Here is a 16,628-nt window from a genome sequence, read left to right as displayed (position 1 = left end):
CTTCACCAAGTTATAGTTAAAATGATGAAAAGAACAAAATAAATCTTTAGAACTTCTCAAAATAATTCCCTTTTTATCCTTTAATAAAAGGAAGAATTTCAAATAAGTAGTGCTGTCTAAAAATGTAATGCGCTAATTTAGCAGGGGGTGGAGAATCAAATCTTCATTACTGCAAATGACCAAAGAGGTAGTAGATGTCCATCAGTTCATAATATCTCAGAGAAAAGTTTGTTCAAGTGATTTCTGTGTCCTTTCAAACCTAAAACTCCATTATTGCATAAGTAATTTAGTAGATTAAAAAATGATCCTTCTAAGACAAAAGTTATGTCTTAGACTTCTGTAGGAATTGCTCTTTACTTTTTTTCAACATACTTAAAATTGTAAATTGCAAAAGGTTGATATTTTTGTTTGGGACTTTATGAAAAACCATTTAAAAATCCTAAGATGCAAACTATAAGGGACAGGATTCTCTCTCTCAAAACCATAAAAATAAAATTAAGCTGTAAGTGAGAAGGCATTGCTCACTCTCACCTAGGATTCTGTCAGGCAGGCCCTCCTCTCTTTGCAAACACCTTATTCACAAGTTTTGAATCTGGCAAAAGATATGAAAGGAGTGTCAGAAAAGACTCTTTTTTTTCTGGGACTTACAAATTACTGTTCTCCATTTTTTAAGAAATGGCAGAAAATAATGAATATTTCATGTAAAAATACAAAAGATTATCATGCAATCATTTGAGAAGAAAAATATCAAGTTAAACTGTTGATCAAGAAGAAGTAGATATCTAAAGGGTCATAAAATTCTATGTGTATCTATGTCTTAATGGCTAGAGGAATAGGCTCAAGATTAGAATGGGATAGGAAATGGAGAAAACAGCCTTAAATACTAAGTGTAAGTATTCATTACTGCAGTCATTGTAGAGCTGAAATCATATTTTCTGACCAGTTCTGTTAACATTTTCTTAAGTTACACCCCCATTTTCAACAACAAAAGGTGGTGGTGTACAATTGAAAGAGCCTTAGATTTAGAAACAGTGGAATTGGGTTCAAATTTCCAACTCTGGTATTTATTACTATGTGTCTGGTCTGATTCATGTCAGGCCCTTGTATTTTATATTTGAGAATGGAAAAAAAAATCAGATGTTACTAAGTTACATTCAGTAATTAACAAAGGGAGTTTTATTTAATCATAGTAAGAGAAGGATATTCCACAAGTGTATGCATGAGGGCACTTTGAAGTGATCCACCTGAACAAAGCACCATTGTCTGGCTGCCCATTGTAGTCTACTAGGCAAGGAATGTACATCAAAGGCCTGGCTTCCTCATGGCTATTTTGTTTTTTGTTTTGTTTTGTTTTGTTTTTTTTCTTGAGGCTGGGGTTAAGTGACTTGCCCAGGGTCACACAGCTCAGAAGTGTTAAGTGTCTGAGACCAAATTTGAACTCGGGTCCTCCTGAATTCAAGGCTGGTGCTCTATCCCCTGCACCACCTAGCTGCCCCCTCCTCATGACTATTTTGTAGTCATGTGATGTTTGTTAGCAACTTGAGGTTTTAGGTCCTTCAATCATGTTTTGAAGATGATTTTAAATATATTTTAAGGTAAAATTAGCCTAAATTGGCATGGGCATAGTCCCATAGGAGAGGCTATATCTCTCACCATACCATAGGACTTTTAGCAATTCATTTAACATTTCTAGGTTTTCTTTCTTCACTTATGAAATGAGGCACTACATTCTATTATTCTTACAAATGGCTTAAATGATTTTTTTTTAAGAAATAAAGATTTTATAAATATAAGTCAAGAAATGTTAGGTTTCTTTTGCTATTTTGAGTGAATATATTTCACTTCTCTTGTGGCACAGAATATGATTTATCTTTGTACCTACTTCTTCTACCTGAAAGAGGTCTGTTGTTTTGAGTTTTGGGGGAGGGGTTTATATAGTAGGAAGTTTGTGATGAAATTGAATTTTAAAAATGCTTATTGAGCATGTGTGCTCAATAAAAGGAAATATGCTGGATTAAATGCCTTTCTTATGTCCTAAAGGGTCTTACATTAAAAGAATAAGTTATAAATACCTCCACAAAATTCTACTCTACTACCTTATCATACCTAAACTCTCAAAGATAATGCCAGTTGAGTACAAGTTCTCACAGGTTCTACTAATCTGAAAAGGCTTAGAATTCAGTGCCAGTTTCATATAGATTCTGTATTCCATCAACAAATCTAAGTGCAGAAAGACTCACTTCAGAATAAATTAATTCTTTGCTCATGAGAACCCATGTATAAACTGGGGTTCTAGTCTGGAACATTGGCATAAGACTTCCATGTTTGGTGGAATGAATGATTATTCAATGTTCTACCTGTATGAGGCATCACGGAGTTGATGAAATCTTGAGAAAAGAGAGCTCCTTTTACTCCTGATTTACAGCAGAAAGTGCACATAGTTCCAGAATTATTTTAGGGAAATGTCCCTTAAGTGAATAAATTTTGACTGTGGAATGAAGTAAAAAAAAAAAAAAAAATTTGTACATTGTCACATCTACTTGCCAAAATCCTTCCTTCTAGGGCTCTCTACAAGAAAATCTGGAATCCTTTTGGTCTTCTGCTGCCAAAAGGCAGAAGAAGGATCCATTATGCAAACTTTCACATAGCATTGAGTAATCATTCTCTTCGCCCATTAGGAAAGACATGAAAATAAACAAAGCTTGATTTCTAAATTAACTGTGGAATTTTTTTAAAAAGCAAAGGGCCTCTCAGTTCTGTATAGTTTCCTATAGAGTGGCAGAGAGGCAGAAAACAGGTTCAAAAGTGCTAGTTGATAGTCTAAATGTGAGATCTTCATCTAGTTACTATGAAGTGGACATTCTAGATATTCTACTGAAGGAATTGAATTATATTTATCCAACTTTTAATTAAAAAGTGCTAGGAAAACTGGGAAGCATTCCAGTAAAAATTAGATATAAACCAACATTCATAACGTATACCAAGATAAGATCAAAATAGATAATATCATTTAGACATAAAGGGTGATGCTGTCAGCAAATAAGGGAGCATGGGAAAATTTACCTGTTTTAAATATGGATTAAAGAAGAATTTATGATCAAACAAAAGGTAGAGAGTGATGATGAACAGATAAAATTAATAATTTTGATTATTTGAAATTTAAAAGGTTTTGCACAAACAAAACCAATGAAGCCAAAATTAGAAAGAAAACTGGCAAGTGGGAGGGATTTTTTTTTTACAGAAAGTTTCTCTGCTAAGTGTTTTATTGTTCAAATATATAATTAACAGAGCCAAATATGAGTATATATATATATATATATATATATATATATATATATATATATACATATATATGTATATATATGCATTATATATGAAAGCCATGTCTTATTTGATAAATGGTCAAAATAAGCAGGTAGTTTTCAGGAAAAAAAACAAAGCTATCAACAGTCACAAGCAAAATGCTCTAAATAACTATTAGAGCAACTCTGGGGTACCGCTTTCAGGTTGGACAGCATTACAGAAAAGAAAAATGACAAATTCTAGAGGGAATATGGAAAATAGGTACATTAATGCATTGTTGGAGAAATTGTGAAATGGTCCAACCATTCTGGAGAATAATTTAAAACTTTCTCCAAAAAGCTATAAAACTATAAACCTTTTGATGAAGTAATACCACTTACTAGATCTATATAACAAAGAGATATTAAAAAAGAGGGGAAAGAACATATTGTACAAAATTATATAGCAGCTCTTTTTGTAGTGGTGAAGAATTGGAAGTTGAAAGAATGTGTAGCAATTGATGAATGGCTGAACAAGTCGTGCTATATAATTTGGTGGAATATATGGTTTTAGAAAAACCCAAGATTTATATGAACTGATGCAAAGTGAAGGGAGCAGAACCAAGAAAACTTTGTATACATTAATAGCAGTGGTATAATGGTAATCAACTAGAAAGACTTAGCTACTATGAACAATAGAGTTATCTAAGACAATTCCAAAGTATTCATGATAAAATGTTCTATCTACCTTCAAAGAAAGAACTGATGAACTGTTTTACAGATTGAAACATTTTCTTTCTCTTTTTTCCTCTTTTTCAACATAATTAATATAGAAATACATTTTGAACTATTTAATATGTATAACTTGTATTTTATTACTTGCCTCTCAATGTGTGGAGGAGTGTAGAGGATCAGAACTCTGGAGAAGTATACTTGAAACAAGGTGTTAACTCAGTGGAATTGATGAGATGATGGTTCTCTAGTTCACATATATACTTTGTACTTAGTATGGTGATGTAATGGTTCTCTAATTCACACATATTCAGTATTCTAGAATGACGTAATTGTAACAAGGTATTTAAGGACTGAGAAGGACTGGAAAAGAGACATTGCATCTTTGACCAGCCTTGTGGTACCTGTCCTGCTTTCATCACTTCTCCACTAAGACCAAGGACTCGGACTTATCCCAAGAACCTCCAGAAAGCTAGCCCAAACATTACAGAGGAGAGTGAGAGAAAGGAAGAGAATTTGGAACTCAAAAAGTTTAAATGAATGATAAATTTAAAAAAAACAAATTCTTTCAACACAAGGTACTTCAATTACCTCTGTAAATGATGAGCACATTATGGTTATTAAAACTATTTTCTTATTCTTTTGGACTTTCGCTTATATACTTCCATGAGTTTGCCACAGAAGAATCCCTTCACATATTGAGGGCAGTCCTCATTTTGTTTTAAACTTGCATGCTATCTACCCATTATCCTTGCTCTTAAAGTAAAATTTGAAACTTCATCTATTTTATCATAAATTTCCCTGATAATGTCCTTTACTCTGGCTTCTCTTCAAAGTTTCTTATTTGCTATACATTGTAGCCAATCAAATGCCACAAATCTTTTGCTTTTTATGTGATCAGTAAGTTTTTAATTCCTCAAAGATCATGTTGTTTATGTGATATAAAACAGTGGTGGAAGAGTGATGTTAAATAGGTAGAGCTTTGTTTCTGGGAGACGAGGGATTTCATTAAAGAATGTTGAAATTTCCCAAAGACAATGCAGCTTCTTCTCTTCCTTTTGCTATTCCAGGTCCAACTCATTAAACAAGATCATTTCTGTTATGCTGTTGTGTGTGAAATGCAAAATAATTTTGATGCATTCTTGGAAAATATTTTGTTGAGAATTCAAATCAAAAGTTACATTTAAATCTATAGCCAATAAACACTAAGCATAGTTTGATATTTTATCTTCTACATCCTTCAGTCAATCATATGATGAGAAAGATGCAGTCAATTTTGGAAGATCACTTATAGAAGGCTGTTTGTCCTTACTAAGCATGTCCTCATCAAGAATGTTTTTATACATGTATAGATAATTCCCAGAAAAATTTTATATAAAATAAAAGTTAGTATGGGCAGTTAATTGTATAGTTAATGTGTAGTTAACTGATATTCTCAAAGGTAGTTGATATTCTCTTGATTCCCTACTCACCCTTTTTTGGTATTAATAAAGTCTTATTTTTCTCTTCATTTTTGTTGTTTTATCTCTTCCATATGATCAATTGTGAATCAATGCTTCAAGATATTCATAACTGTATTGCTTATAGCATAGATCTTTTTGATGTACACTTGATATAATCTGGCTACTTGGGAGGTCTTTTGCTACTATAAATGAATTGGGCATGCAGCTAAAAAATTAGAAAAAGAAAAGACTTAAATCCTCAATTAAACACCTAAATGTAAAAGAAAAAAAAGTACCTATTTCAAAAATTCACAGAAAGGGATAGAGCTGTGTATCATGTGATTCTAAAAAGCAAAATGGTATAGGGAAAGGTTAAAAAGAGCAATTACCTTATACAAATAAGATACAAGAAGAACTCATACAGAGGAATTAGAAGGGGGAAGAGAGCTGGTAGTTCTGAAACCCTGTTCTCATTGAGAATGGGTTAAAGACAGAAAAAGACACATATAGCTAGAAAAGTATAAAAGTCTTCTAAATTCAGAAAAAAATAAGAGGCTAAGGAAATAAGGAGGGGATAGAAGATAAGGAAGGGATTTTTAGAGGTAGCTGTAAGTAAAGAGGAAACAACATACACTTAGAAGGAAATAAAAGTCTTCTAAATTTATAAAGTGAGTAAATGAATAGGATAAAGGGGTGCAGGCATAGAAGCATATGGGTGTATGGGTGTGTGTGTGTGTGTGTGTGTGTCTGTGTGTGTCTGTGTGTGTAAGGCTATAAAAGTCTTTTAAATTCAAATAGATCAAGAGGGGCAAAGGGAAAGAATGGGAGGAGAGGATAAGAATGGGAACCTTGGAGTGGTGGTAGGTAAAATAGTCGAAGGCCATGGAAGTGAGAAGTAAAGCAGAGAAATTAGAACAGATGGAAAATAAAAGATATATACCTAATAATAAAAGATCAGAAACGAATTTATTAGATTAAAAAAGCTGGAGTAGTAATCAAGATCTCAGATAAAGTTAAAGCTAAAATAGATATAATAAGAAGAGAAAAATAGAGGAACTACACTATTTGTCAGCCATACTAATCAATATTGTTTTAGACTTTAAAATAACTAGGCAGTATAAGGATGGAATATTGCTGTGGTATATAGGAACTGATGAGCTGGATTTAGAAAAATGTGAAAAAACTTGTACTTATGAAGAAAGATGTTATCCATCTTCAGAGAAACAGAGGATAAACAAGTATAGTCTGGTTTTTCATAGCTGTAAATGAATGCATATGTATATATGTGTATGATTGTAGATATCTATGTGTATATCTATGCATGTGTGTGTGTGTGTGTATGTGTGTGTCCAGTCTTAATTGTAGCATTATTGGGGTGGGGGGGAAGGAAGGAGAGAAAGTAAAATATACAGTACATAGCAGAGAAGAAAAGAAAAGTTACAAGAAAGCAAAGATGGATAACTGAGAACACAATGTGTAGTATTTTTATAGAGGCTTCTTGAAATGGAAATTTGCTGCTTTATATTTTGAATCCCCTCTTAGATAATCTTTTTTATTTTGTATTTAAATTTTAAATAAATGTACATATAATTTAAATTCACAGAAAGGATACTTAAGATTGCTAGGTAGGTAATAAAGAAGACTAATTCTCCTGCTTTTATCTCAGCAACGACCTAAAAAATAATAGATTTACCTCAGTAATGATCTAAAAGAATACTAAATTGAATTATAATTTAAAAAGAGCTAAAGAGAAATCATAAAATTCTTTCATCTGAACAAGTATTGCACAAGTAAATATCAAAAATCCCAGGGAATATCACCCCATTCAAGAGACAGAGACAGACACAGAGAGAAACAGAGATAGAGACAGACAGACAGAGAGAAAGAAAGAGGGAGTGAGGAAGGAAGGAAGAGAGAAAAAATAGAGCCAGGTCAGAAACCTCCAAAGAGAAAAGACCATGAAACTTCTCAGGCTCTTACAGAAGAAAATGCCGATGTAGTCAGCATCAATAGCTGCTCTGGTATCTTAAATCTGCCTTGAGATGATAGTCACATTTTTGTTCTCCTCAGGAGTTCACCTTCCCCAGATCTCTGCCTTCACCTAGAGTGGAAAAGAAAAACAAAACTTATTTCCCCACTATCACCTTTTATCAGAGAGTTCACATATTTTTTTTTTCCTACAAACCCAGAAGAACTATACATCCCAAAAGGTTTTGTAGCCAGCCAGCATTTGCCAGGAGTTGTTACTAAAAACAAAACAAAACAAAACAAAAAACACAATAATAAAGAGAGAGAACAGGGTGAAATTTATTATCTTCCATAAAAGCATACAGAAGAAGATTATAAGACATGAAGGAAATGATGGTGAAGCAGAATGCTCATGAGCTTCAATTTCATTTGAACTAGACAAAAGAGAATTGAAGACATACAACATAACACTCATATACATATAGAAGTTGCTGTAGAAATTTAGGGGATCTGTGGGATTAGGGGAAAGAAGAAGATTAAGAGGGAGGCCAAATTCAAAGAGAAATTAGTCATAAACAAAAATTTCATTTTTGGAGATCAGAGCATGAAAGGAAGAGAAGAAGCAAAGAACTGGAACTAAGAGAATGCTGGCTTTAGAATCACCTCCAACAGGATGCTAAGAATATTTTAATCTATGTAGGACTCTTTTCTAGTTTTTAATCTCCTTTAGGAGATATTTTAGTAGGATCTGTAGATCAAAAGATATGGGTTGTCTAAACATATTCTTAAAAATATAATTCCAAATTTCTTTCTCAAATAGATGAAGTAAATCACAGTGAGTATGCTGTTCTTCTCCTATGTCTTTTCCATTTTTTTGTCATCTTTTCCAGTTTTCTAGTGAAATCTCAATTGTTTGATTTGCAGTTCTTAGTGAATTGAAGCAATTTTTCATATGACTTTTAATATTTTACAATTCTTCTTTTAAGATCAGCTTTTTCATATCCTTTGACCACTTATTCATTGGGGAATGATCTTTGCCCTTATAATTTGGTATTCATTCAGCTATTGGAAATCCATTTTCATCAGAGATTCTTGGAGAAGAAAAGATTTTTTTTTCCACAATCAACTATATTTCTTATCCTAGCTACAGTGAAATTTTGTGGAAAAGCTTTTCCAACTTTCAGTCACATTTTCTGTGATTGCCTCTTTCTTATTTAGTTTAAAAAAAAAACTGTCCTTTCTGTAATGGCTATTACATTATCATTTTATCATGATAATTAGCTTCCTTTAAATATTGTCTATTGGGTTCCTTCCCCTTCAGCTTGGGAACTTTTCTTAGGAGAAAAGTTATGGGCTTAGTCACAAACTCTCCAAGCCTCACATTGATAAAATTCTTAACATTTAAGCAAATATTGAAAAATAGAAGCCTAACAATCATAACTTTCAAAGTGAAATGGTTAAAACAACAAAATGGGGGGGCGAGAAGAAGAAGCAAAGAACAACATAATGAATAAGAAAGCAAATATAGACATATATAATGTGTATATGTACAATAGTATATATACAAATATATGCATATATGTATAAATACTTAGAGTTTCCACTGAGTATCCATGCCATAATTATTATACACTTATATATGTATAAATATATACATATATACATGTAACATGAATGTTATATGTATGTTTACATATATATTATATACACAGAATTTTGTGTACATGATTAATTGTCTCAACATTTAAGTATTGCCAGAAAAACAATAGGTAAGGACTGAAAGAGCCTTTTATTTCACTGGTAAAAGAAATATATATATTGGGGATTTGGGGAAATTCAAATTAAGTTACAATCATGTGGACTTCCTACAACTGGAAGGCTGAGAGATTCTCTATATTTGCTCTATCCATTATAGGTAATGGACTAAATGTGTAGATGTTGAGTAAAAGCTCAAAGTATTTCAATTGACTATTCTTACTGGAGTTGGTTTTTTTGTTTTGTTTTGTTTTGTTTTGTTTTTTATGTTAAGCATTCAGCTGTAATTATTCCATACTTGGACTAAATTTCTTTTAATGACATGACAACTCATTAAACCTTTGAAAATTCATATAAGTAGCAGTTATTCTGCTATTCTACCTAGATGTAAAATAAGTTTTGATGTGTATGATACATTACCTGCACAAAACACCCTGTATCTGCTATGTTTATATTTACTGATGTATTAATGTAATAATGACCCATCTTCTTCTGCTCTCTATTAAGCATTTTCTATCTATAGGGATGGAAATTAATGACAGAGTCTCTCTGTGCTGCCTGATGTCAGAGCTGAGAAAGGTGTGAAGGGTATATAAAAGCAGTATTACTAGCTAGCAAAGGGATGGGGGGGATTACTCCAGAAGTGGATGCAAGCTTGGAATTGCTTCGTGTATCTTTCTTGCCAGCAAAAAGAGAGTTTTTCTGATTTCTTCAGTCCCTTAAGCAGTAAAAGGTAAAGAATTTTCAATTTCTGAGATTTAAAGTTTGTACTTATTTAGAGTAGTTGAAGAGATAGGGTGGTACTTTTTAGCATTTATTCATGGAAAAGCTTAAAGGAAGATGATCATTAATTTCAAATGTTCAAAGATATTTTGAAAAAGCAAAGAGGAGAAATAAGAAAATTTTCATTTCATTTATGCAAAAAGAATATGAATTGAAGGAATATTGCAATTGGAATTGTGGTCCTCCCTAAATACAAAGTTTGGTTGGATTTTTTTTAAAGGTGATCTATTATTTGGGATGTCACTGGGAGTCAGAGTTAATTTCTGTTCTAAATCATTCTTTCCAAAAAATATAGGAAGAAGCAATGTGCAATCTAAAGCTGCCAGTTGTCCTTATCGTGCTCTCTGTTGCTTTAAGCTATCTGGAGGCTACACCTATTGATAGGTTGGTAACTTTCTAGTACTTATTTTTTAAAGCTTAAGAAATCCATTATGTAATACTGCCATTGGGTTCTGAATGATAAATCTTGCCTAAGAACAATACCAAAAGCTGTTCAATTGTGCTTTGTATTCTGTGTTCTTTAAAGATTGATGTCAGTAGCTGGTGATCTCTCCGATGGAACTTCTGACAGGCAGGAATGGATATTGCCTATTCGGTCAAGAAATACACTGTTGGAAATTAGAGGAACAGTTCCTGAAAATGAAGCAGGAAACACTAAAAGGTATTCCTTTAGCTTCTCTTATGTTATTGATTCAAAAAGCAGACTTGAGATGTAGAAATTTTGAACTAGGAAAAGCTAAATATTATACATATTTTGTATCAGATCTTTTACTTGTTTAAGTTTTGTTGAAGGGGTTTCAGTAACTGCCAAAACACTTAAATCTACTCCTGGGAAGTAAAACATATAGACATATCCAAGAGACAAGTTACATCTTTAAAAAGTTAAATTTGAAGAACAAATTCTACTCCTGGGAAGTAAAACATATAGACATATCCAAGAGACAAGTTACATCTTTAAAAAGTTAAATTTGAAGAACAAATATGGAAAGCCAGTCGTTCCAAATTAGTCTATATTATTTCTTTTTTAAATTATAAAAATTTACATCAATACTCCTAGAAAATAGAACCTCACTCTATTCTAGGAATAGGAATAGAAACTCCCCAGTGAAGAAATTCCCTCTATCAAATGCAGGCTAGCACCATCTCTCCAACTCAGAGTATTAGTTGGCTAGAGCTCTATATAGTTAAGGAGTAACTTTAAATGACACATATTATCATTATTCCATGACATGATACATATTTTTAAAGATTACTTAACCACTATTTTTAAAACTAAGCCTCAAATTCAAATGACAGCTGCTAATTTTTCTTTTTTTCAAAAAGAGATTTGTTGAAAAATATAATTCTCCCTTTATACCACATATCCATTGGAATCAAGGTATCATAAAGTAACATTAAGAAAATTTATTTGAGTTTACATTAACTTTGCCTTTACTTGGTTCTAAAAAGCTGGACTAAATATACTTTACAAAATAGAGAACAATCAAATTTACTTTTTCAATGAAATCAGTGATTTGAAAATATAATAGTTGCTATATAGAACTATAGAACTACACTTCCTTTTTCTGATCTAAATCACTGATGTGCCATATCAAGCAGTAGGAATTGACATATTCATTTGTCATGCTGTAACTTACCTGGTTTACAGAGTGCTCTCAGAACTATGACTAGATCTCAATTATGTTTTTCACAGATAAAAATAACTCTAAAATTGACATGAAGTTCTTCTTAAGCAGCAACACAATGGCACAATGACAGGAAAATTAGCTGTATTACTTAGTATTTTTGTCTATATCTTGAATCATTTATTTCATTAGACTGTAGACATTTCCTGAGCACATTTATGAAATATGTCTCTACATAGCTTTGCTTGTTATTATATATCTCTCATTTGGAGGTAGAATGTTTACCTAGTTCCCTAAAATTCTTTGTCCTCAAATAATTTGGGTACTAGTTTCAGTCTCTTGATTTTAAACTGCCACCTATTATATAAGCTTTTTTTTAAAAAAAATCTATAATTTTGCTTTTAACTAACATACTTGAAATCACATTTTTGTTTGTTTAAAGGACAAGACTTTAGTCATATTAAGTTTTTTTTTAATTTGCAACAAGATATTATTTAAAGCCAAGATAAACAATATAAATACCAATTGACTTTTAAAAAATCAAACCCAACAGTAATTCACCAGCTTTCTTTTGAAAAATCAATCATTTACATTTTTTTATTTTTCTATTCATTAAAATTTATAGTTTAGGCTATTTGTATTGTAAATCTATAAGGACATGAAAGCCAAATTCAATCAAAACATGTAAAAAGTAAAGACTTGCACTATGCGTTTGCTCAGCTATAGACTTGGACTGGGACTACCAGATTGGAGACTTGATTTCAAGCTACTTAATAGTATCACTTTGAATGATTTATTGAATGATTGATTTTCATAATCCTTATGTGTAAAATATGGGTTTGGACCAGAAGATGTCTGATATCTTATGATTCAGTGTGGCTTTTTCCAGCTTTATTTCAATCTTCCAACAACAAGCAGATAATTCAATTTAAACTTGGAGGGTGACAAAATAGCTCATGAAGTATGCAAATCTTTGTCCATCTTCTAGTTTATTGATTTCAGAATATGGAATAATATGTCTTAATTGTACTTACCCTTGGATAGAACAAGTTGAATATAGAAAAGAGTAGTACAGCAAGAAAAATGGACTGAAACTTTGAGATGGAGAAATTTTTATACTTAGATACTCACAAATACTTCAGATTAAAATAATCAAGAGTATTTTTTCTTTCAATTCACTTACAGCTTAAAACTCAATTTCATGTATCCCAAATATAGTGTGACATAAATGGGTAGCCTGGTAGACAAATTGATCTATCTGGTCTATAACCTAGAATATTAAAAAATGGTGGTGAAATTAACTCTAGTAGGATATTTTTTGACCATCTTTATGTCATGATAGTGAGTTATTTCTTAACCTTACTGAAATTGATAGTATATGCTCAACTGAAATATCTTCAAATACAAGACAGTTCTGGGATATCAAGAAATCATCCTGTTTCTTTTTAAGATTAATGTTATCTTTTGTTAAATATGGCTTTAATTTTGATAAGTTGAAAATTAACAGTATACATCTCTTCTTCTTCAAAGGAATATTAGTTCACTGGGAGCAGGAAGTATTTTGTTTTTTATCTTTGTATTCATAGTGCCCAGCATTATATCTGGCAAATAGTAGGCACTTAATAAAATCTTGATAATTGATTGGTTGATTCTTAAGTTGATATTCCTAAACAAAGTTAGATATTCTTAAAATAATGCCTTTTTTATCCATTTCCCCACTTGGTTAATATCTCCTAGATATTTTACCCATAAAATTAATTCCTTTTTTCTCCTCTAGACCATTGACAAGTTTAGCTAAGGGCATATCTCCTTTTGAAATTTTCTAATAGTTATTTAATTTAAAACTATCTCAGATGCTTTGAAAATTGCCTGTTCAAAGTGTTTAGAACAAATTGCTCTTACTCCCAGTCCTCAGGAAAAAATATAAGTTTTTTTTTTTTTTCTGCTAGAAAGAAAGGTCTTAGTGGCCTCAGAATTTAAAATGACTTTCTAAGTATTCAGTCCTCAGAAACAGACTTTTAAGATTATAAACTATACCAAAGTTATATCTAAATCATAAAAATGAAGCATGGAGTCATATTCATAATTTGACCAGTATTAGAGAGTAAATTAAGTATTTTGGAAGTAGAATCTGAATTATATTGGTCAAGGTGAGTGAATGGATGAATGAATGAAAGATATAAATAACATTTATTAAACACTATGTATTAGACACTGTACTAAGTGCTGGTGATACAAATTCAAACAAGATTGTTCCCTACCCAAAGAAGTTTACATTCTAATGGAAAAAGACAACATAAAAAGTAGAACAATTAAGAGCCTGGGGAACTTAAATGGCAATATGGCTTGGAAATGTCCTGAAAGTGAGCTAGAGATCTGGTTCTGGCAAGATTAGATAAAAGATCATATATCAGAGCTCAGCATTTCAGAGGAAAATGGAATTTCCTATCCCCTCAGAACTTTAGACTCTGTCCCTTGAAGACTGGGCTCTTAAGGTGAACTTTGTCTTTATATTGGTCAGAACCACATTTAGACATCACTTTCCAGCCATTTCCAAAACATGTCACCTAAACTTCAGCCATTACCCTTACTATAAAGCCTATCAAATCGTTTTGTTTCTGTGAGATAGATAGACAGATAAAAATAGATGTAGGACAAGATATTTTATTATTAATAGTTTTATTAGTGCCTTTCATTTTTATATCATATTAACTTTTCCTTAAGACTACACTTACATATCCCATATCCCCCATTGAATGCATAGTTATCAAAATAAGACACATTAAGTAAAGACTTGAGACAAAAAACTGTATTTGTCCTTCTTAAATTGTAGTTCCTACATTTCTCCTGTGAAGAGGAAGACATCTTTCTTTATCAGTTCCCCAGGACTAAGATGGACCATGATACTTTAGTTGAAACTTAAATCTTTAGATCCCATTAAAACACTCTAGTTATCCCTACAAATGGAATGTAACTTATAGAAATAAGCAAAACAACTGTGGTGCTTTCTTTGGCCAGTGGGAGCTCTCAGTGTCAACTGGTCAAACTACACCTATCAGTCAGTTTGCCAACCATCTGTGACTCAGTAGATCAAACTTACAAAAGTTGCCAGAGTCACAAAGGGGTAACTGATTTGCATAGGATCATATATTTAATAAATGTCTGTCCAGTTCTTCCTGAATCCAGTTCTAGCACTCCATTCAACAACAACAACAACAACAAAATATACACAAAAATACCACTTTTGAAGTAAAAATTGTTTACTTAATTTAAATTTCCCTTGATGGTTATAAATAACCATATAGTTTAACTCACCATTTTATTTCAAGGATTGGTTAGTCAAAACATTTCTACATTTGCCTTGTTAGCACCTAGTGATTGACCTACAAAACTTAAAATAGGGTTTTTTTGGGGGGTAAGATGTTGGGGGGAAGGTGATACTTTTTACCTCTGTATCTATTCCAGCATCATATTAAAAGCATGTTAGAATTTTTTAAAGTTACTTTTGATAATTTTATCCATCTGTATTTTTTTCAGCTGTAAGTCAGAGGAAAACAAAAATTCTGCTGCAAGCTAAACAAGCTATAACAGCAGCATTGCCTGCCTAAGCCATAATATTATTTTATATCTTTTCCAGGATACTAGAGACATTCTGCTGAATAGTAATATAAATAATATAAAAAGCCTTTTAGAAATAGCATTAAACCATTAAAAGCATACTCTATAACTTTTTTTTTTCCAAGAGCCATGTAGGTAGGAGGATAATAGTAATGTTCATGTACTTATGTTAATAGTAAAATAACTTGTACATTACAAGTCGAATGCCTGAACAGGTAGAATTCTGATTTTTCATAAGGGTTTACAAGAATTAAAATATCTATATCCAATGATCTCAAAGAAATTTACAAAAGCCAAGTAATTAATTTGATTAACTTTAATTTGACATTTCATAATTATTTTATAGCATTTTTAAGCTATAAGTAAGTTTGAAATAAAAAAGTGTTTGAAGACGGTAAGTCAAAGTCACTTTAAAAAAAAATTTAGAACCAATTGTTAATGGACATACAGAGAAAAAGATGGGAAATGTGATCTTGAGTAGTAATGATATAAAGAATAAAATTGGCTATATTTTTACAATTCCTTCACCAAAAATCTATGTTTACAGGATTCCATAATACACAATATTTTAAAGTTGAAAACAAAAATCACTTACTAAGGAAAAATTGTCAATTATTTGAGTAGTTTTGTTTCATTTTCCATCTATATATATGGTACCTTCATAGTTAGCCAGTTAGTGGCTGATGTGAAAAATTGAATAACAGAAGGCCTGATTTCCTTATTTTAAGGCTTAACTTTGTTTTATGTTGTTAGTCATCATCTGGAGAAAAGGAAATGTAACACAGCTACATGTGTGACACAACGCCTGGCTGACTTTCTAGTTCGATCCAACAACAATATTGGAGCAATTTTCTCTCCTACCAATGTGGGATCCAATACATATGGCAAGAGGGATACAATTGGGAAGTTAAGCAGAGACTCTCTGAATTATCTCCAACATTAGGTTATTATATTGCTGTTGTAATTCTGATGAACTTTTCCTATTTCATGTATCAATATTCTTAGTAATTTCATATATCACTTTTTGTTTCCTTTTGTGAGTTTATTGATAATGATTACTCTTTTGTAGTTTACTTATCTATATAACCTAACATGTATCTGATTGTTTGCATTCAATATGAAATTTCTTTGTAGAAAGAAATATATATGTACACATACATTTGTAATTGCTGGCAGTTTTTAATTAAAACATTTGAAAAAGACTTGTAAACCTTTATAGATGCAACTTAAGAACAAAGAAACATATAATGATCTTACTATGTTATCATGATATTTCAAAAGTAGTAAATCATAAAAAATTAAGCAACTGAAAGATTTAGGCCCTGATACAATTTTGGAAGCAGTCTCTGAATGCTCGATTATCTGAAAAGAAGTAAGATGCTGACTAAAAAGAAAATGAATAAAATTATAAAGCTTCTTTTACT

General features: G+C 31.6%; 1 protein-coding gene across 1 annotated transcript in view; it reads left to right on the top strand.

Annotated features, from left to right (window-relative positions):
• Positions 1 to 16,404, top strand: part of SLCO1A2 (solute carrier organic anion transporter family member 1A2) — an 80,904-nt gene extending 64,500 nt beyond the window's left edge. Inside the window, exons 16-18 of the mRNA XM_074268873.1 lie at positions 10,257 to 10,345; positions 10,488 to 10,622; positions 15,958 to 16,404. Of these exons, the coding sequence (XP_074124974.1) occupies positions 10,257 to 10,345; positions 10,488 to 10,622; positions 15,958 to 16,147 (414 nt within the window). The 3' untranslated portion in view covers positions 16,148 to 16,404. The remainder of the gene's footprint in view (positions 1 to 10,256; positions 10,346 to 10,487; positions 10,623 to 15,957) is intronic.
• The last annotated feature ends 224 nt before the right edge of the window (positions 16,405 to 16,628 follow it).

The sequence above is a fragment of the Sminthopsis crassicaudata genome, chromosome 5 (genome assembly GCF_048593235.1).
Source record: "Sminthopsis crassicaudata isolate SCR6 chromosome 5, ASM4859323v1, whole genome shotgun sequence".
Lineage (NCBI taxonomy): Eukaryota > Metazoa > Chordata > Mammalia > Dasyuromorphia > Dasyuridae > Sminthopsis > Sminthopsis crassicaudata.
Note: the sequence above shows the minus strand (reverse complement) of the source record. Positions and strands in the feature narration are given on the sequence as shown.